The sequence below is a fragment of the Neofelis nebulosa genome, chromosome 6 (assembly GCF_028018385.1).
Source record: "Neofelis nebulosa isolate mNeoNeb1 chromosome 6, mNeoNeb1.pri, whole genome shotgun sequence".
Lineage (NCBI taxonomy): Eukaryota > Metazoa > Chordata > Mammalia > Carnivora > Felidae > Neofelis > Neofelis nebulosa.
Genome location: NC_080787.1, coordinates 26118917 through 26140778, shown reverse-complemented (window position 1 = coordinate 26140778; position 21862 = coordinate 26118917). Strand labels below are relative to the sequence as shown.

At 50.8% G+C, this 21862-nt stretch overlaps 1 protein-coding gene, 1 long non-coding RNA gene and 1 other non-coding gene across 3 annotated transcripts; 2 read left to right on the top strand and 1 right to left on the bottom strand.

The window, feature by feature from the left end:
- Positions 1-7693: 7693 nt before the first annotated feature.
- NRN1 (neuritin 1) lies at positions 7694-16701 on the bottom strand. Its single transcript, XM_058733109.1, has 3 exons — positions 16423-16701; positions 12153-12297; positions 7694-8887 (listed from the first exon to the last, which is right to left on the bottom strand). The coding sequence occupies exons 1-3, from the start codon at positions 16475-16477 to the stop codon at positions 8659-8661; spliced, it is 429 nt and encodes a 142-aa protein (XP_058589092.1). The 5' UTR covers positions 16478-16701; the 3' UTR covers positions 7694-8658.
- On the top strand, positions 12295-12899 carry LOC131513836 (uncharacterized). Its single transcript, XR_009262821.1, has 2 exons — positions 12295-12421; positions 12666-12899. It is a non-coding gene; the product is annotated as an uncharacterized LOC131513836 (long non-coding RNA).
- Positions 16702-20845: 4144 nt separating the features above from the next.
- LOC131515635 (U1 spliceosomal RNA) lies at positions 20846-21008 on the top strand. The gene has a single exon (XR_009263687.1). It is a non-coding gene; the product is annotated as a U1 spliceosomal RNA (small nuclear RNA).
- The last annotated feature ends 854 nt before the right edge of the window (positions 21009-21862 follow it).

The window sequence follows — 21862 nt, the reverse complement described above, 5'->3', positions numbered from 1 at the left end:
CGCAGTGTGTGTGTGTGTGTGTGTGTGTGTGTGTGTGTGTGTGTGTGTATCTTAGGGAGAATATATGAAATAGAGAGTATGTAATTATGAGTACCTATATAAGTGGGTATGCATTCATTCAGAAAGAGGAAAAATATACAAAAATCCCATATACAAAACAATTGAGGAAATCCACACCTCCCTCATTCTGTTCAGAAGAGGAGAAAACAGTGTAAGATGAGGGGCAGAAGAATGGTTACACAGGAAAATACACTGCCAACTGGCTGCTCTGTAAAAGGTGGTAGGTGTGCAGGATACAACATGACAGCCCCATGTACTGAGCAGATATAAAGACTCCAGACTGTCACAGCTCTGGACTTGGTGTTGATGGGCGTGCCTCTGACACGCTCTGATCTTTATCCCCTTCAAAGTTGCCTGTTTTGAAGACTTTGTGTTTGGCCGGAGTTAAATGAACCACTTTGCTTGGCCATGTTTCAGGCAAAAACCTGAGGAGGTGACTGGAGAACATAAGGGTCCCAGAGGCATTTTTCACAGTGACTCCCCAGTCATCAGAAGACCCCTCTGAGAAAATGGCAAGACAGAAGTCGGACCAGGCACAGGAATCTGTGGCAGCTCAGTCCTTCAGTCGGGCCAAAGCTAATTATCCCTGCTTGCCCTCCCCTGCTCCACTAGTCGGCTTGCTCAGTCTTGCTTTTGTCTTAATCAGGAAGAGAGACTCCTACAGTGGTGTCTCAATGTAAACAAAGCAATTTGTGACTTGATTAACCCAGATGGACAAGTGTGTCCTTTTCTCCCTTCATCTCTTTACCAGGTTTGGACTATTTTAAGAAGTTTCTCTCCATGTGGAAGGCAGTGCCCGCCTGTGGTTGATCTGGCTTTGCTTTTTCCTGTGTTTCTATTATCCACCTCCCTCCTATCACACCCATAGTGAGGGATTCATTCCAGACAATCCAAGGAGATTGAATCGACTTCCTTCTGTGCTCTGTTCGGGTAATGTACAAAGTCAGGAATGCCACCACCATTAAAAATCTACCTAACACATGATTTGTCCAGGTGATAAGTAAGGTTTGTAGTTAATATTAGCTGCTGTGATTTATCAAGAGAATAACTACCTGGTGGTACATTTCATAAATGTACCACCAAACCATCTATCAATGTGACGATGAACTTTTCATATCTGAGGAGGCCTGTGACTGATACAGAACCAAGGAACTTGCCTGCATGTCTATTAAATTGCTGGAGGTCAAGGAAGCAAGTTAAGAGGATAAAAGCACAAAATGGGGGAGAAAATAATAAAAAAGGTTTTATGCCAAAGCATCAGAAAACATCAACATAAATTTTTTGTTGTTTGTCCTTTGAAATTCATTCCCCAATGTCTTCTCTCTCTCATATATTTTTGCCCTAGGCTGAATTGAAGCTGTCATCCCCTCCCCATCCCACCTCCTCTGGAAAACCCCGTTCAGACAAAGAAGGTTCCCTGAGGAGATCCCAGCAAACATACATCCTAAACACTCAGGCTCTCTGCATATATGTAAATGTATAATCTAATCGGTTTGATGCAAATTAGGATTTGTATTATTTCTCTATTCACAACTGTAATAGATTACCACACACTTGGTGGCTTCAACAATGCAAATTTGTTTTCTTACAGTTAGTTCTATAGGTCAGAAGTCTGACACAAGTTTCACTGGGCTGAAATCACTGGGCTGTGTTCCTTCCTGGAGACTAGGGAAGAATCGTATTCTTGTCTTTTCTAGCTTCTAGAGACTACTGGAATTCTTTGGCTTTTGGGCCCTTTCTTCCCATCAAAGCCAACAATGGTGAGTCCAGTCCTCCCAGCACCCCCTTACTCTGACCTCTTCCACTTTTAAGGATCTCTGTGATTACACTGGGACCCTAGGGGGATCCAGGATAATCTCCTGGATTATTTTATTAAACTCAGCGCATTAGCCACCTATTTCCACCTGCAGCCTTATTACTTCCCCTTTGCCATGTAAATAACACATGTTCAGTTTCCCAGGATTAGGACAAAGCATCTTCAGGAAGCGATTATTCTGTCACAGGATTTAAGTTTTGTGGTTGTTGTTTTTAAACTTGTGCCCTCTCTCCCTCTCTCTCTCTCTCTCTCTCTGGCTCAAAATAGTAACAAATACGCAAAGTGAAGTCTTAAAATAGGTTTCCGAAACAGATTACTACTCAAATTTTCATCCGGCCTCTTAACTACCTGCTGATTCCCGGCAAGTTACTAACCTCTTTTCTAAACCTGTTTCTCATCAGTAAAATAATACAATCTCCTACAGAAATGAATGCAGGAAGTGGGATAATGTTTGCAAAGCTTTAGCATAATGCTAAGCATGTACTATGCTTAATAAAAGTAAATTAATTTTTTTTAAGTTTGGCCAGGATGTGGGCAGAGAAGGGACAGTGAGGTCTCTGTACACCGTATCCCTACTGATGGTTCAGTCCTCCCCCCACTGGCTCCAAGTTGGTCGGTCTGTGGAAGCCTCTCCATCTCACTGGGTAGGGAAAAGAAAAGTTCAGCTGTCATCTTTGCTGTCCTTCCTGAGGTCTGCAATTTTCTTTTCTTTTGCTGCCTTTTCCTTCACCCAACTTTCCACTGCAGTTGGAGGTTTGAAGAGCCGGTTTGACCCGGAGAATAGCTCCTGGTGTAAGTGGCAGGAGCTGTGGGGGAGGGGAAGGATCCAGTGCTGAGCTCAACCTCTGCCGGCCCACAATCACTTGCTGAACCTGCTCGAAGCACCTTTGCCCTCAGTTCCCCAGGCCTGTGGGTTAGATTAGCAGGAGAGAGTCATAATTTTCCAGGACTAATTACACCTGACTTTGCATGAAAGTCACTACTTGCAGGGCAACATGGCTGCCCTGGGGGTACTCCAAGTCTGGCTGCCTTTCTGGCCAGAGCTCTGGAGATTATCAGGGCCCCAGAGGGGCCCAGGCAACCCAATGCTTGTGCCTAGAAAGGCTGGCCTTCCAGAAAGCCACTAGGTTACCTACCGTGTTGACAAAACCAAAAATGTTTTAACATACAGTATTAATGACAATGGCAAATATGCACTCTACACAGTTTGGGAAGATAATCCAACAGCGTTTGTTTTTTTTTTTCCCAAATGGAAAAAATATATATATATATAGTAAAAAATAAACACACATACATATCTTTTTGCCCAGCAATCCAACTTTGGCAGAATCTATTCTATAGAAGAAACAAAATACTAGTACATAACATTGTTTGAACAAGAATACTTATTATAACAATATTTGTAGGACAACAAAAAACTGGGAAAATTTAAATGTCCACCAATAGGCAGAGAATTAAATAAACTGTGGTATGGCCATCTAAGAAATATTGTGTAACTATTTAAAAGCAGGAGTTGTTTGTTTAATTATTGATCTTAAAGGATTTGGTATAAGAATAATATATATCATAATTTTGCCCAAATGAAAAAAAAAAAACCCTCTACCTTCTGTATGGGTTCATGTCAATATGTTTTCAGATCATGGAGAAAAGTATGAAAGGATACACATCAGTCTGTTAACAGTGCAGGTGGGTTCATTTGTTTTGTTCTATGTATCAATGTATTGCTTTGATGATTACAATAAATTCTTTATGTTTTAATTTGGAAAGAGGAATTTAATATAAATATTAATTTATAATAAATTAACATAATATAAATGGCAGCAGAGAAGATGGAGAATGGAAGTTGCCGAGAAATCTCCAAAGTGAATCTGGCCAGTTCTGGGAAAACCTAGGGATTCCACATTGGGGAATGAAAGCCCCAGCTGGAGGGGTGTGGCTGTAGGGTCTGGGGGCACAGTCAATGCGGAGCAGCTGACTAATTTAAGGAGCTTATCTACAGCATCCTCTGAGAAGGCCAGTTGGTGGGGTGGAGTGCTAAGTAGCCTGCAGCAAGAAGAGTTTAAGCTGCTAGACTATGAAGGAAAACTTCCCCAAGGTATTACAGGTCATAATGAGGTTTTCTACTAGAGGTTACTTTTGAAGAATTCAGCGAGACTCACTGAATTAAGCTGGCATAGAGGTGGGAAGAAACAAAAATAATAGCTAGTAAGAGGCATGTAGTGGAAAAACGCTTTACCTATGTTATTCCATTTGATACAAAATGCAACCCAACGAGGTAGGTAGGATTATCCCCATTTTACAGAGGAGGAAAACAGAGGGGTGATAGAGGAGTTAAGTAACCCACCCACAGTTATGCAGCTGGCAAACAGGTATTTTGGCTCCTTAGTCCTCACTCTAAAGGCCATGTTCTTCCAGGAGGAGAATCTGGATGGAAACATTAACCTCCTCCTCACCCCATGAGGCACAACTGGGGAGACTGCCAGAGCCCAGGCTGGGCAGGGCTGGGCTGGGTTTTTTTATTCTAGCATTGGGGTTTTCAGCTGAGGTTGCCTGGCCCCAACATCAAGGAAGTGTCCCTAGGAGATGCTGTTCTTCTCCTTGGGGGAGAGGGGACAGAATATAGCATTACAAAGTTCCCTGATGACCTGTCTTGCAGTGACTTGAGGGGGCAGGGCTTGCCACGGATGAACCCTGGGTCTTGCTCCAGCCACACAGCTGGCATCCTCACTGCCCCCCCCCCCGCCACTTTATTTTCACAGTAGAAACAAGGGACAAGGGGAGCTTTGGAGCAGTGAGAACATTTCCTCTGGTCCTATGGGACCAGGCAGTAGACTGTTCCAGAGAGTGGACGCCTCCAGGACCACCCTCACCCAGCCTGGAGCTGCCAAGGGTTCAGAGCCTTATGTGTGCGGGGGAGCAGGAGAAGGAGAGAATGGTTGGAGACCTTCCCAGAAGCAGCTCTGCCCTATCTGAAGGAGTTTCAGGAAGGCGGAGAGGGGATAGGCTTCACCTCTTCTCAGCGGTCTGATCTCCCCAGGGTGTGCTCTGGTATGCGGAGGTGGGGGCTGCTGGTGCTCCAGCCCCACAGACACCTCTCTCAGGCCTGCCCAGACCCCAGGCTCCTTGATGACTGTGGCCCTAGCCCTTGAGGCTCCAGCTGGCGTGAAAGCATCTCTGGGGTCACAGAAAGAGAATCTGCATGGTGGTCCTTGCGGGCGTTTGCTTCTCTGAGAGTCCTGAATGAAAATCAGTCCCAATTTCTTCTCTATCTTCCACCCTTCCTCTGAAACTCAACTATCTCCAGCTTAAAGTTTCTTCATCATGTCCTGTGTTTAAGATGATCGCCCCTCTTCCCTCCGCTATTTCTGGACGTTTTCCCAGTTTTCTCTGAGCCCCCTTTTTCAGGTCCTTGTTCCCTCTAACTCCCCTTCCCAAGGGTTCTGGAGCTGCCCTCTCTGACATTTTCACGAGGAAAACCAAACGTTACACTCAAGTGAACTGCTGTGACTTGAATCTACTTGGGCAGGCAGTGGAGTGAAAGAGGGAGCTTCTGCAAGCCCAACAAGTTCTCAAAGGCTCAGAGCCAGCGCTGGTGGGCCACGTGGCAATGGGCTGTGCAAGAGCTGGAGATGCTGCTGGGTGAGGTGGAGGTTGGTCTGACGATCTCCTTGGTGCCGGAAACCCACCCGGTCCCCCGCCTCCATCTGGGCAAGGAGTGCGGGCACCCTGGTTAATATCTCCCCGAGCTGGGAACAGGGCTTACTGCGTTGCTGCTTAAAAACAACATCAGCTAACATACGGAGATGTCATCATGATTAAACAGCAAATTATAGTCGAAGACGGCGCGATAATAATCTAAACAATCACCACAACAAGAAGAAATGTTCTCTAACGAGTCAGATGCGGCAGCCTGGGTTTCCGAGACTCGCGGCCCTGCGTTCCTGGGGCTTCTTCCAAGCGCACGTGCTCGTAGTGCCCGGCCCAGGACAGGGCGGAGGAGCCCCCGACACGGCACCGAGCTTTCTCGAGGCACCTCCAGGACAATCAGGGGCAGGGCGGAGTGGGGGCCTGGAAGGACGTGGCGGTGCGGAGCCCTCTCTCTAGGGAGGCAGTTGGAGCCGCAGGAGGACGGGGTTCCTTGGAGAGAATCTTGTTGGAAGAGCTAGCGAGCCTCGTTCCCAATCCTCCCCGCCCCGTCGCGTCTGTCCCCTCCCTCAGCCTCGCCTCCTCCCCGATCTGGAAGGAGACTTCTGTCTAGGTGGGACAGCCTCGCTGCTAGGGGAGGGGCATCCTCCGTGTGTCGCAGGAGTCTCCCTCCCCGCAAAGCCTGGGGAGCACGGTGCGTGCGTTTCCCTTGCCCAGTGGTGTGCACGGGTTCGCCCCCTGTTTTCCTTGGGAAAGATACCAATAGGAGGCTGCGAGCTCTCCAGGCAAAAACGACAGGAGAAGACCCTCCCTCTTTCTCCACTTCTCCTCCCCCACATTAAATAGATTCGTATTTAAAATAGGCAGAGACATTTTAATCTGAATTCCAGGGATTGAGCTCGGGTTAGCATCATCCTACTTATACTTGGGCCGAAAATAACCACTGAAACGAAATGATCAAAACCAAACGCTATTTTCCAAAACAACCGCCGTTCCCTGTGGGTGACCACTCTGCGCAGGCAACGAGGATCTCCTTTGCTTTTGGCTGAGAACCGGGGATTCACGGAGGCGGGGCTGGGTAGGGGGTGGCGGGTGAAATTATTCCCAGGAGTGGCCGGGCGCGGCGCGTGCGTGAACTGGCCGCGGTAATATATGCTGCCATTAAGAATCCGGGCAGCTTCAAGCGCTCGGGGCTCCGGGACGCATGTGTTGCTGGAATTCAATCCGTGGGGGGAATGCAGATTGGGCTGCGACCTACTGGGTTTGATTTATGAACTGTTACTCTAGCGATTGTTTACACATTGCATTTCAGAGCCCCCGCGCACCCTCCGGGCGGCGGCCGCTCGCTCCGCTGACGCGGGAACCCGCCGCAGCCTCCAAGGCCTCCCTCCACCAGCCCTCCACCCCCCACCCTGGGGGGAGGAGGCCCGCAGCTCCCTCCCACCTTCACCTTCTCCTAGAAATCATATTTCGATTTCCTTGAACCCAGAGGCGGCGAACATTCGTTTCTGTCGCAACCCCCCCCCCCCCCCCCCCAGCCTGCTCCAGTTTCCGAGGCCTTGGACCCCGGTCTCCTCTGCTCGTGTTTACTCTCGAATGTTTACTTCTCCGTAAGGCCATGCGGGGCCTATAAATAGGAGAGGTGGAAGCAGCTCGCCTGCCGGATCAATAGGGCCCCGTCTCCTCGCCATTTCAGCTGAGCTGTCTTATTAATTATGAAAGGATTCACCTGCTCCCTGCCAGGGACCACAGCCTCTAGGCCCCTCTGCTGGAGCCCTTAATGGCGGTTCGTTCAAGCTGCCTCAGGCCACCGCAGAGGAAAAGGCGAATCGTGGTTAGGGCTCGGCCTGCCGGGATGGTGGTTAGGGCTCCGACCCGCCTGGGGCGGGGTCTGCGTGTGTCCTCTCGCGCAAGCCCAGTTCCCCCTAAACCTCACCTAGAACACATCTCTGCTTTTCACTTATCAAAAATACAACTGCCTCTTTTTCAGTAAACAGAATTTCGGAAAAGTGACAAAGTGACCTAGTTGAGGAGGGTCTGCTTGAAGGTGGTAGGTTACCAACTGGCTTGTGAACAGGTGCATTTATCATCTGGCATCCCGTGTCCCTACAGGGAATCCCGAGAACTGGACCAAGAAAGCAGGCTTGGGGCAGGAAACAAACGACACCCCCGTTTCAAACAATAACTTTTATTTTATACTTCTCTATACTTTGTAGCAAATCTTTTTTTTTTTGCTGAATTTAATTTATAATAAACTTTTTAAATTACATCTCTCTCTCTTTTTTTTTAAAATCAAGGCTCTTTTATGTCAAAATCTTTTTTTAACTATATTTTAGATTAACATTTAACATCCCCCCCTGTGATCTATACCGTTGGATATTCAGGTATTACCGTATGTGTAACAGCTAAAACGAGAGGGAAAATAAAGGCAGTGGACTTGGAAAGATGCATCAACAACACCAGGTAAAGCTTAACCTCTCAGTGACTTTAGCAACGATTCTTCTGGCAGCCTTTACCTATACCCCCGAGATTTCCTCAATCCTTTCCCTCTCTCCCTCCTATCCTTAAAACACAAAGTCAACGATCTGTCCTTTCACTTTCCTCGAGGAGAAATGTGCAGTGGAAATGATCAAAACAAGATACTGTGGAAGAAAGACGTGAGCGTGAGTTATTCACCATATGCCTTCCTCGCGGACATCTCTCTTGAATTCATTCCCCTGGCCTTCTCCTCTCCTCTCTTTGCTATTAGGAGGAGCCCATCATTTGTCATGTATTAACATGATTAATATAGTAGGTGGCCCAGGGCCGTTCCTGAGATTCTTGTGCCAAAAAAATAAAAATTAAAAAAGAAATGGGGTGGTTTTGCCGTTTTCCTTATTTTTGTGTGAAGACGGACTAAAGCTGAGGTCCGGTTTTGGCTGTGCTTGCTTGCTCACTGATTGGTAACATTTGGCAAATAAAACACAAGAAATCGAACGAAATCAAAAGGAGAATCGGAATTTCCCACAATCCTATATGAGTGTTTTCAGCATCACAGAGAATCACAACGTCCCCAAAGAACGAATGGATCTTCCTCTCGATTTCCGGGAGCATGGAGTGAGTGTGGGTGGGCGCGCGGGGGGGAGCTGGCCCCGCGCTCAGAAGGAAAGCCAAGTCGCTAAAGCTGCCGAGAGAGACACCAGAAGCACTGGGAGCGCCGGGAGCAGGGACCCCGCCGCCCCGTTGCCGCTGCCGCAGAGTTCGAATAAGCTGCCTTGGATGTTGAGGTTTTTGGATTCTTTTCTCAGTTTATCCCACATATCTTTCGCCCCTTCCTGGCAATCCGTAAGGGCTGTGACCGTGCAGCTGTGGAAATCCTCCCAGTATCTGGCGAGGAACAGAACAAAACGGAAGAAGCAGGTTGACTTTGGGCTCGGGGAGGACCCGGGCCTGCGCCCCTGTGCCCCTGCGCCTCCCGGGTCGCGGCCTCGCAAACCTCCCGGGGACGCCCTCCCCCCCCCCCCCCGCCCCCCACGCCACCTCTTCTCCACCATCCCCGCGCCTGAGTCGGGCCAGGCGGGCCCTCGCCAGACCTCGGCCCACCCAGGAAGCCGCCGTCCAAGGACAGAGGCCGCCCCCTTCGGCGTCTGGTTTCCCTTTCCCGCTCCCTGGCAGGGACCCGGCAGCCGGGAGCCGGGCCGCACCGGCTGCGCCGCGCTGGCACCTCGGCCTGCTCAAACAGATTGCTCGCCCTCCTCGGGGAAAGCTAGGAAAACAGTGCTAAGCCTTGCAAGCTGCCGCCCATTAATGCCTCTTAGCTTGCAAGATGGGTTACTTGCTCTGAACACGGCCCTCCCCTCTTGGCTTCTCACTTTCTCCTCCCCCTCGTCCCTTCTGTGTCCCTCCTCCCCCCACTCGCTGCGGTACTCTCTCGCCTTCGCCCGCACTCTTCCTCCTCCCTTCCTTTTGTTTCCCGTTCTCCGATTTTCCCATCCTTTCTTCTTCCCTTCTTTGTCTTCCTCCTTTTCCCTCCCCTCGGTTTTCCTCTGTTCAGTTCCTCACTTCCTCTTCCTCCGCCTCTTCCCCTTCCTCTTCGGCCCTCCATGGCCCCTGGCCTTGCTCTCCACAGTCCCCCGGCTCTGATTCGGTCCGGAGACGCCTGCCTGCCTCTCCCCTCCCCGGGTCGGTGAGTGTCAGTGCCCTAGGGCCAGCTCCGTAGCCACCTTCTGCTTTCGCAAATCCCGGAGCGCCCGGCCTGGGCGCTCTGTCCCTCCTCTTCTCCCCCTCCGCAGTCTTTCATAGGCTTGGAACCCCACGAAGCCCCCTCCCCACGGTCTGCCGGTGTAGTCACAGCCCCCCAGGCCGGGACTCCGGTGCCGCCGCGGTGCCCACCGCTGCCAGCCTTCTTGGGACCCCGCTTCCTGTCCTCGCTCCCCGCCTCTTCCCGGAGCCCCGCGCCTTCTTCCTCGGCCGCTTCCTCCTCCTCGGCTGAGCTCCTAGCCCCGCCCCCACAACCTTCAACCAACCTGTCCTTTTTTATTGTCCCCCTTTCTTCTGAAAACCCAAAATAGATCCCTAGACTAAATATAATTCCAACCCGTGATCGATTCCTGGGGCGCTGTCTCCTTTCGGTGCTCGGTCGATCTGTGCGTCTCGGTAACTCCGGGCTGGCTCCCACTTAGCCCGGGCCTTTAGTGCCAGGTCACTAGCGACTGCCCTCCACGCAATTTGGTTGTATTTTCTCCTATCTCTCCCTTCTGCTCGCTAGCCTGGACTGTAAGTACATTGAAGGCAAGCACCATGTTTGATTTATCCGTGTTTCCACTCCCACCCCATCCCCTGGCTAATAGAAAAGATATAAATGCTTGTTGGATTGCCTTGAGCTCTGGCTGTTTTGTAATGACCTTTATGAGTCTCTAATTTATGAGGACTGCGGATCCTGAACCACAGGGCTTCCAGGTGCCTCAATTCGTAATAAATAGCAAGATTTAGAGAAACTAAGAGGAGAAGGGACAGCTCTCTGCTGTAATTGCGCGTCCCAAAGGATATCTAAATCTCTCCTTTTTTATGCATGCCCAGATGAGGACAGGACCCTCTTGGAAGAAGACTATGGTGGAAAGTGGCTGATGTCCACATGCAACTGAGAGGGGGTGGGCTTCAGCAGAGTGTTGAGCAACCAGTGCCACTAAAGAAGTGAGCCCAGACCGCAGCAGGGGTCCCCCTCACTTCCATTCTCCGGGACCAAGCCCTGCTAAAAAATTAAAATAACTTGGAATAACCAAATTCTGGCAAATAATGGAATATTGGGGAGCTGATCTATATTTAATCTTTCATCCAGCTTTATAGATATACTCTTACCTATCATCAGACATTCGGGATTAAAGTAGGTGGGCATGCAACCCAGATCCCGCCTTTTGTCCTTTTCTGGTAGGAAAGTACCAGCCACCGAACTGCTGTGACTGTTGGAGGACACCAGGGTATTTAGGAAAGTGTGTGGCAAAATTGACCCCCATTTAAGTCCTCATAATTTAAACAAATAAACACCCCCCTCCCCAGGAATTAGAGAGAGGACAAGGACTTCACAGTATAAAAAAGGTGGTGCAGAAAATGGTTTCTCCAACCTACAGGGAACGGGGAACACCTCTTGTCTTGGCAGTTTTTTGGAAGGGTCATTAATGGGCAAGGGGTGGGAGTTACAGCTCTTTCTGAAAAATAAAGTAAAATGTGTGTGTGTGTGTGTGTGTGTGTGTGTGTGTGTGTGTGTGTGTGTTGCAGAGGATGGAGGTACTTCAAGGTCTGCAGCAGCTAAAATGTTGCTGGTCTACCACAGCCGGGCTCTCTACTAGTTACTTCCTTTGCCAGTGGGAGCTGTACTTTCCAGTCGAGCTCTGGGAAAAGTCACCCACCCTACCTGACTGTGAACTGGTTCCTAGCCCTTAGCTGCCCTGGCCTGGGGATACCGAGCAGATGCAGAGAGGAGGGGGTGGAGCAAGGAGGGTGGCTATCCTACACCTCTAATCTGCCACAGACTCAGCAGATATGGTCACTGGGTGCCCAGGACTTACTTTCTTTGGGCAAAATCATTGGCCCAAAACAAAATATCCCTTCCGTCTCTCTCTTAGAAAGAAGAAGAGGAACCCACGCTCCCTTGCCTACATCTCAATGTTCTTGCTGTGTATTGGAAGGGGGTTTCATCAGGCGAAATGGACCAAACAGGAGAGTGACTTTTCCTTTATGAAAACCTAGTATTTCCTAAAAAGCTCCTCAAACCAGAACCAAACGTTTTTCGGAGAGTACCCAGCAGTCCACTCATGCAGGCAGAAAAAAGAACGATGAAGACTGCCTCAAAGTAGAGCGAGGAACAGCTAGCAGCTCTCCAGGCCCCTCCGGGTTCCAGCGCGCTGAGTGCGCGCGCCTCTGTGGGTGCCGGGAGCTGCGCAGGGCTGGGATTGGCCCCCGCGTGGGAGGATCATCCTCTGCCCATCTCAGGCCACAGGGTCCCCTTGGGTAGTGCAGATCCTGGCCAAGGTCCGAGGGCTAGCCCGCACGGATTAGCGCTGGCGGGGAATTCAGAGCTCAGGCGGGTAGGCCCTCTCCGACCTCAGCAGCGCCCCCCAGAATGGAAACCTAGCATGCCAAAGAGAACACTTACGTGCACACGGTCTTGATGTTCGTCTTGTCGTCCAGGCCCTGCGGGTAGTTGGCCATGCTGTCGCCCAGCTTGAGCAAACAGTCCGAAAAGCCCTTAAAGACCGCATCGCACTTGCCCGCTGCTCTCACGGCCTGCACCAGGTACGCTGCGGGGAGGAGGGGACACCGGTCAGCAGCGCCGCGACCCTGCCCTACGGCCCCGCGGCCCACCAGCCCCGTCGAGCCGCCGCGTCCACTAGCTCCCAGCCTCGCGGGACGCCTGTGTTAAAGGTGAATGAAAGATGTGGCCCAAGAATGACTGACCCGCCCCCAACTAGTGTCCGGTGCCTACGGTCGGGTGGGTGAGCATGTGCGGGAGGGGGAGTTGAGTCCATTCCTTTCCTGAAGCTTCCTCCAGCATCTCACTCTGCATCTATCTTTTTCTGTTTCCCTCGCCCCCTCTTCTCACCTCCCCCGTCTCTTTTATTTCTCCCTTTCTCCTCACTCCCTCCTTCGTCTCCCAACACTTCCCCAGCAAGTCCGTCCTGGCTCTCGAAGTGCAATCTTGCATTTCTGAGGTGACAGAGGGGGTCACGACAGCAGAGTGCGGGGGAGAGGAAGAGGTGGGCGAGGCGGCAACGCGTGGGGCCACGCCGCTGAACCCCAGGCCATGACGTGCGAGAAAGCCTCCGGCCGGCGCGCGGTGCTTGGTGGGTTCTCAGCAAACACTGCTGAATGAATAAATTAATAAAGTCTCTGGAACCCGGCAGCAGCCACCGAGGTGGATTGTTTCATTATAAAACAGATTGCCTACCGTGGAGTTTGTGTTCCGAGGGAGATCCTCTCAGGCACCCTCCCCACCCCACTGAGAGGGAGCAGCCTCGGTGTCCGGAGACAGGGCGGGGGTGACGAGTGGTCGGGGCAGTCAGGACCCAGCAAAGCCACGGCTGTGTTTGCGCGGGTGACCCCGGGTTATCTCCGCGAAGGCCAAATCCGTGAGCCTCTGGTTGCGGCTGAGCTCCCCACACACCCGGAAAAACCGGCCACCACTCCCGCCCGCAGCGGGTGGGACCTTTTCTCTCCAGGCCCCAACTCTGAGGGGCACAGGTGGCAGTCGCCTGGGGCTCTGGGCCTCTAGCTCCTGGTTCCCTCCGGAGGGGAGGGAGCCGGGATAGCGGCTGGGACCGTGGGAGGAGGGGAGCGGGGAGGTAACCCAAGAGGCACCTAAGTCCTCGCTCCTGGCTTCGGGGCGGTCAAACCCCAAGGCGCCGGACTGCCGCTGCGAAGGCCATTTCTGTCCACCCCAAGGCCAACAAATGGCTAAACGTTCGATGGCTCTTGGCCAAAAGCACGCCGGGGGCCAGGAGGGGCGCCAGTAGCGTTGATCCGCGCTGTTGGGGCTGGGGGAGCAGAGGGAAGGGGCGAATCTTAGAATCGAAATCGGCCTCCAGTACCCACGACCCTGAGCGCTCGCCCCCTTTCTGGGCAGTGTTCTGACCGCCACCGCTTGCGTAGGAATGTGTCCGGAGAGGATTTTATACCTCACTGCCCCCACCACCCTCAGCCGCTGGTCCCCGAGAGCTGGGCCAGACGCAGACCAGAGGAAGGTGACCGAACCTGCAGCAGCCTCCGAGAGTGCCCCGTTTGCAAATTGCAGCAGGAAGAGAGAGGCGGGCCTTGCGCTTTCTAATCCGGAACGGGAAGCGCCGGGGAAGGGAAGGGACTAAGGTTAACTTCGACCTCCGCTCGGGCAGAGACGTAAACCTTCATAAATCTCCTTCCCCCCACCTCCGAGAAATATTAAAAGGCCTTGCGACTGCAATATTTAATATAACACGGAGAGAGAATAAACGAATCTTTGTTCTGCTAGAATGCGGTCACGATGAAATGAACCCTACGCGTCCCCTTCTATAATGCATGCCACAAATCCTGCTTTGCAGCGTCGAAACGGAATAAAATACAGTTCATCCTCCCCTCCCCCACCCAGCTCCCGTCTCTCCTTACCCTTTACCTCCACCCCCAAAACTCAGTGGCGAAAAAGTAGCCCCTAAGATGTACAGACAATATTTTAAAGGGGAATTGGGGCTCGCCTGGGGCGGGAAGCGCTCCTGTCACGTTATCTTTGCGGGCGCTGCTGGAAGAGAAGACCCTCCCTCCACACCGCGCATGTGTGAGTGTGTGCGTGTGTAAAATAAGAAGTCGTGAAATTTTTTTTTTTTTTCAACTATGACTGCTTCGTCTCTAGTTCGCTGTGGGAGGACCGGGGCTTGCGCGCGGGACGCGTTTTGAGGCTTATGCATCTGAGCAGGTCATAGCCCGCGCGACCCTCGCTGTCCTTCCTGAACCCCGCTTCAGCGAGGCTCCGGAGGGCGACCCGGGCTCCTTCCCTGTCCTCTCCTGTCCTCTCCGATGTCCATGTCCTGTGCCTTTCCTATCCGTTCATTCATTCGTTCGACCTCTCATTCATTTCAAACTTCCTCCCGCGTGTCTTCATTTGTGCTCACCACCCTCTCCATCTCCCCGTCCCTTCCCAACCCCCACTTTTGTTGCCAAATGTCAATGACTTGGGATAGCTCCCAGCCATGAATTAAAGATCGAGGCTCTGGTGCGGGAAAGGGCAGACATTTGGGAACAAACATGCTCAATTTCAAATCCACAGCCAACAAATGGTCATTTTCCGGCCGAGGTTAATGTGTTCCAAGAGTATCCCGCAAGCACAAACGCTCTCTCTCTTTTTTTCTTTAACCCCTCCAAAGTAAGGTTATATCCCTCCAGGAAAACAACCCCAAACCTGCTCCCATGAAAATCCCTGTATCAAAAATAACCGCTGTCTCCTGCTCTCTAAAAATTTGCAGGCTAATTGCTAAATGTCACATTCACTTATTTCCAACATTTAAGGCATTTGCTGCAATTAGCATTTTTAATATTTATTTAATCTCTTTGCACTAATGTCAAAGATTCAAAAGAACCAGATTCAAAATATCAAGTCATTTCTTAAAGGAAAACGCCAACATCCTGCACATAGTCTAAAATCCCTGTAATATTCATGCAACAAAATACACAAAATCATGTCAAATGCATAAAAACCCACTGCAGAGAATCCATTTTTAATATACAGATAACTCCAAACCCTGTTTCTTCCACATTTCTCACGAAGAAAAATGTACATTTTCTGTTGCCCCATTCCCTAAAGCACCCTCCCACCCAAATACTGCAAGGGTTTGTCTGTAAAGAATGCTACAGCCTGAAATGGTAGGAGGCAACAATTCCCTCAGTCTCCAGAAAACCCGTTTGAAGAGTTTCTATTTTTTCTCTTGTCCATTCTATTAATAATCTACTTCACTTTCACTTTTAGGTCAGGTTAATTAATGCTCCGACCTGCATCGAAGAAGTGGGTTTTCTAGTGCTGGCTTCCATCACGTCTTCCTCATTCTGGATGGAAAACGCGAACTTTTAAAAGCCCCAAACAGTATAACTACGACTCAACATTCCTTAACATAAAATGGGAACTAAATAAATCCATAATAATTACCCCCAAACAAACAAAAATAAGAATCCCCCCATATGGCATATTGCAAACACTTCTTAACCCTTTCCTAGATATAAAATACAGATGCCTATGTGGAAAGGAACAGGCAAATATTCATAGAATATTATACCCACGTATATTTGGCTGAATTCAACCTCCTTAATGATAAGCCTATTAAAATATATGCTCTGGGGTTCCCTATCGTTCTCAATTTGCTCTCCAGCCGGGTCTGCGGTGCCCGGTGCAAACGCTGCAGCTAGGATATGGGGGGTAGGGGGGCGGGAGAATGACAAAGTTCTAAATGCAGCAGTCTGAGCCCCGAAATATCTTTGCTTTCTGCACATAAACTTTCCATTCTAGCTGCCTAGCCATCTTGTTCCTGCATTCACCTTTCGACCCTTCAAAATAATACCTTGCAGCATCGCAGGGGCCAATGCATTGCCCCAGAGCGCCTGAAACCTGCTTTAACCCGAGAAAGGGAAGCAAAAATGGACGTGCGCTTTGGGGGAAAAAAAGGGGGGAAACCCCCTTCTGAAAACGGCCAGCTGCATACATATCCTGGCGAACGTTTGGAGTGTCTGTCTCTCTCTCTCTCTCAAGAAAAACCAACCCGGGACGCCCGAGTCCCTAGGAGCCGCTGCCCCCACCCTTGGGGTTTGCCGGCTTCTCCGCACCCCCGGGCAGCCAGTAGGTCCCCTCGGCGCCTCGGGCCGGCCGGCTACCGCCTGCCGACAGCCGCAAGCCTGGCCGGGCGGCCACTTACCTATTTGCACCGCGAGGATCAGTGAAATATATCTGCCGTTCAACTTAAGTCCCATCCTACGTTTAGTCAAACCATTTGCGACCGCAGACCTTTAAATAGTTAGTTTAGAGAACGCGGGGGAAAGCTGAAAAATAGGCATTGCCAACAAGTTCCAAGAGCGACGGAGACTTTATGCACGGGGAAGGCAGAGGGAGGAGAGAAAGAGAGGGAGCGAGGAAGAGAGAGAGAGAGAGAGAAAGAGAGAGAGAGAGGCTGAGAGAGAGAGGGGGAAGAGCTGGGAATGGTTCACTCCATTAGGAGGGGGCGGAGGAAGTACAGCCTCACGCCCACGAGTAGGCCTGACGTGGGGGATGACACGGAATGATTTTTTTTTTTTTTAAATAAAGACACCTTGGTAGAGATCGCCATTTATAGTCATCAGAAACTGGAATTAATCAGATATCTCCAATTAATGTACAATCCAAACGAATTCTCGCCTCCTGGGGGTGACCACTTGTCCGTCCCCGCAGCCACCCCCGCCTCCTCGCGGTTCCTCGGGCCCCCCCAACCCCGCCCCCTCCCGGCGCGGAACAGGGGCTCCCTCTCCCCTCCCTGCCTGGAGCCGGGGAGTCCTGGCGCGCCCACTCGATTGTTTCAACTTGTTCCCCCTCCTCCATCAGCTCAACTGAGAATCCAGCCCCCTATCCCTACGTTGTAGTGGGGTTTAAACGAGCGAGAACGGGAAAGGGAAAACAGCTAAAGCAGCTCTATTAATTCGACATCCCCCCCCCCCCCCCCCGCCCAGCTCAGCCTCCTGTCCCCTGCACTTGCCTACTCTCTTTCTCTCCAACCCAGCAGCTGAGCTCTGCGCGCAGCCTAGGGCGCGTGAGCACACACTCACGCACACACACGCGCACGCCAACGAGCCGAGGGCCCCCTTGCCCGCCTGCTCACACCGCACGGGAGCGCGCACACACACCCAGGCCCTGGGGGTTTAGTCTGCACACGTGGGGCCCCTGAAATCTCCACCAAGTGCCCTCGGTGAATCTCATCACTTCGGACGCCCCAGCCGGAGAGAGATGGGTTCACGAGACACAGCGACACCTGTTTTGGGGGACAGGAGAGCACGGAGAGACGAGCCTCTGCAAAGATGATTTTCTGATACTAGAGATTTTGCTAACTCAGTTTAGTTTCAAACTAAGAGCTTTAGGAAATTTCCTAGGCCATCGATAGTATGTGGGGTTCTTTCTGATCCTGATGCGCCTCTTGGGGTTATTTGTTGGGCCACACACACACGTACACACACGCACACACGTACATCACGTACGCACACGCACTCCCGCATCCATATACACCTGCACTGTCTTTTGATGCTCGGGCACAAATCCTGTGTAGACGCAGCGTACTCTGCAACGAAGTGCTTCTGCAGCTGCGTCTGTGCTCAGTGCAAGGTGCTAACGACGACAGCTTGAGTTAAGAATGAAAAATAAAAAGGGCTGTTTCCTTTCTAAAGGCCGTTAAGCTTTGGTTTCTTTCCCTTCTGCACGAAAAGATGACTAAATCCCAGTTTTTTAAATCAAAAGCTAAAGAAGGCATCGGCCAACTTTAAGTCCCCTAAGAAAGAACCTTCCCCCCCCCACACACACAAAAAGAAAACGCCCCCTGAAATCTTCCAAAATTACACGAGAAAATATCAAGATATTAAATAAGCAGTAGAAATGCAAACGGATTAAGGAGATATCAAATCGAATTTACTTCCTTCAGGCAGCGTGCCATCTGCGCTCCCATCTCCTGGTCCCCACACTCAGCCATTTGGAGAAGCAGTCAGAAAAAGGGGCAAAAAAGGAGGGGTGGGACATGCTGTGGAGAGTGAGGGGCTGAAGGGGAGCGCGGGGGTACTGGCTGCAGCACTTTGTGACGTGGTGCCTCTGCACAGGGCGGCCGCGTCCCCGCGTCCCGCGGGAGCCGCAGACTCAAAGGTGTGGGCACGGGCCCCGGCCCCGGGGGCGGAGCCACGTAGCTCCACCCGGTGACGTCACCAGACCGGTGGGTGGGGTGGCCGGGGGCCCGCCTTTCCAGCGTCCAGGGGCTCTTTGGCAGCCCCGGTGTTTCCTTTCCTGGTGCTCAGAGGCTCCTGGAAGGGCCGAAAGCGTAGGCGGGCAGAAGGCGGGGCGGGGGCCGGTGGCGAGAGGGGGGTGTCCCTCGGACCCGCCCCCGACGCCCTCCAATGGCAGGGCGGGAGGTTGGTCCGAGGGGCGGGGCCTCGGGGGAGTGGCAGCAGGCCCCGCCCACAGCTCCGCCCCGCCCCTCGGGGTCCCGCGCTTTGCCCGCCCAGTCGTCTGCTCTCCCGCCAGCCATGAGCGGTGGCGCCGGTGTCTCTCTTAGACTTTTGCAGAGACGCAGCTGGGGGCGATTTAAGATTTTTGCCCTTAACGTCCTTGCCTTCCTCCTGCTACCTACCCATCCCGGATCTTCCAAAACGTCGTTTTCTGAGGATGCCCTGGGATTTCCCCCATCCCAGCCTGGGGCTTTGGGGGTTGGGAGGAGGCAGCGCTAAAGGGCTGAATGAAGCAGAATGAAGCGGGGTGCGGGAGAGCTGCAGCCCGCCGACCCGCGCGCGTGCGCACAGCCGCCCGCGCTGGGGCTCTGGGGCCGGCTCTCGGTGGTCTCTACCCCGCTGTGCGGCGCGGCGCTACCCGCGAGCCTCCGCTGGCCTTCCCCTCTCCGCTTTCCTCCCCTCGCGTCCTGGCCTCCCTCGCCCGCGTGGGTTGCTTTGAAAGTGAGGAAATGAGAGAGCAGAGTTAGTACTACAAAAGGTTGAAAGCAGATGCTAACGGTGTTTTTTGTTTGGGTTTTTAAGCGCTTTTAAAATTGCAGGTCGTTTTGCAGTTAGGACTCCGTGCAGGTTCCGTGGTTGCCAATACAAGCTAACTGTTTGGGAACCTTGGAGGGCAATATCAGTAGTTGAAGGCGGCATGGGACAACATTTCTTCCTTTCTTTCTTTAATCCGATCAGTCCACCCCACATCGTATTAGAGGTGAAGGAGCAGCGAAGGAAAGCGGGGAAACCCAGGCCTTGTGTTGTGGGTATTGGCATGACCCCAACTGGTCCCTACGCTTCTCTAGGTGTCAGTTTTCCTGATCTGAAAAACGGACATAGGACGCGATCTCCAAGATGGTTTCGCCTTTGACTTCTGTGAACCGGAGATTTTCTCCCAACCGTTGATGGGGTTGGGAGTGGGGATGTGCACGCAAAGAACAAAGTCCATGCAAGTGTGCTTGCTGTAGGCCAGCTTCTGGCAAAGGGCATGTTTCCATTAGATAAGCAATTTTGTTTAAAGCTAAAGAAACAAATACGGTGAAGGATAGGGGAAAAAAGCCATTGGTGCTGTTTGGGTCTGCATATCACATTGAGCCAAAGGTACCCCTGAAAGTAGGTCTGCATAATTAAGACAAAAATATGCAAAACTTTTTATCCCTAAAACTGCCAGAAAGAGACCATGTCTAATTTTAAGCCTGGTTGGCATCGACTTCCTCCCTCAGTTCAAGTTTGCTGCCGCCCCAGCCTCAGCAAGTGGGCATGCATATGTTCCACACACACACACACACACACACACACACACACACACACACACACAGGAGCGCCTGGTGTGGGCCAGACCTGCGTTCTGTTTTTCCACATTGGCAACAGGGCAAAGCACTGAGCCAGTCCATCCCCCAACTCTCCACCAATCCAACATAAGTGGACTTTCCAGAAGCTGCCATTTCAAAAAACATCCCTTGGAAATTATCTGCAAGAGCAGTTGTCAGGGCCACTAGAAAATTCTACCTCTTTTTGGTCAGAAAGAATCCATTGCTATATTAAAATGGATTGGTCTAGCAATACCTCCCTCTCATAAATGTAGTCTGTCATTTTTTATAACTTTGTTAAGAAGAAAACCGCAGCCCCAAGGTGGAATTACTAAACCCCAGGACAGCAAACCAAGACTTAATTGCAATTTTAACCTCTCTAGGAATGGAATTTTAAAGCAAATCAATCTGGAATTTTCTGGTCAGCAACAATTAGGTAATCTATCACTTGGACCCTCTCCATCCTTCCCTGCACTACACCACCAAAGGCAGAGGAGATAATCTGTGTGAGAAAGCCCCTGCCCTTCTCCCCCAAAGGGAAGGGGAATTTGCCAGAAACAATCCTTTCTTTTCTTTTGCTAATAACTTCTTGTCCCACTCTCCCTCTAAAATCCTTCAATTTTATACAACTCCTCAGAGCTTCTCTAAACTAGCTAGATGGGATGCTACTTGATTCATGAATTGCTTAATAAAGCCAATTAGATCTTCAAATGTACTCAGTTGAATTTTGTTTTTTAACACCTTCAACTGAAACCTTTGATCAAAATATGAATGTAAAGTATAATAGCTCTTTTCTTTAAAATGAGAGCAACTAATACTTATCTGACCAGGGAGATAGCATGATCATGAAGGTGGTTTTCCCATGGCAAGGCTATCCATTGCACTCTGGATGTGCTGACCCCTGCGACTTCCCCAAATGTGGGAAACTCGACTGCATTATTTGTGGTAGTGGGGGACTGTGTTTGTGCTTTCCCCTTGGGGAAAAAAAGAGAGAAAATGAGAACTATACCATGTTTAAGTAATCGTATAAATTAGGAGGGGAATGATTTTTTTGTAGAGCTATGTAGGTAGGGGTTCCAATAAAAATCCGTTTCGGGGGCGCCTGGGTGGCGCAGTCGGTTAAGCGTCCGACTTCAGCCAGGTCACGATCTCGCGGTCCGTGAGTTCGAGCCCCGCGTCAGGCTCTGGGCTGATGGCTCGGAGCCTGGAGCCTGTTTCCGATTCTGTGTCTCCCTCTCTCTCTGCCCCTCCCCCGTTCATGCTCTGTCTCTCTCTGTCCCAAAAAAAAAAAAAAAAAAAAAAAAAAAAAAATGTTGAAAAATCCGTTTCGGATCTCTCTTGGTATCTGGTACTTGGTAAGATGATTTTTCACTCTTTTTCTTTAAGTTTATTTATTTATTTTGAGAGAGAGAGAGAGAGAGGAGAGAACACCAGTAGGGGATGGGCAGAGAGAGAATCACAAGCAGGCCCTATGAGCCCAATATAGGGTTCCATCCCACTAACTGAGATCATGACCTGAGCCAAGATTAAGAGTTGGTCACTTAACTGACTGAGCCACCCAGGCACCCTGATATTTCACTCTGTAAGCACTGCTTCAAAATTAGTTTAAATTTCTGGGCTTTACAAATATGGTGACTGAAAAATTATTTATGCAGAAATTTGAATTCTGGGACCAAATACTGTGTTTGAAATACATCAATGTGATTAGCTTTCTATTTAAAACTAATATTTCAATAAAAATTAACATTGTTATGGAATATATACACAGAACAATGCACACAAACCAAAGATGCCCAGGACATTGATTTATCACATAGTGGTTCCCACTCAC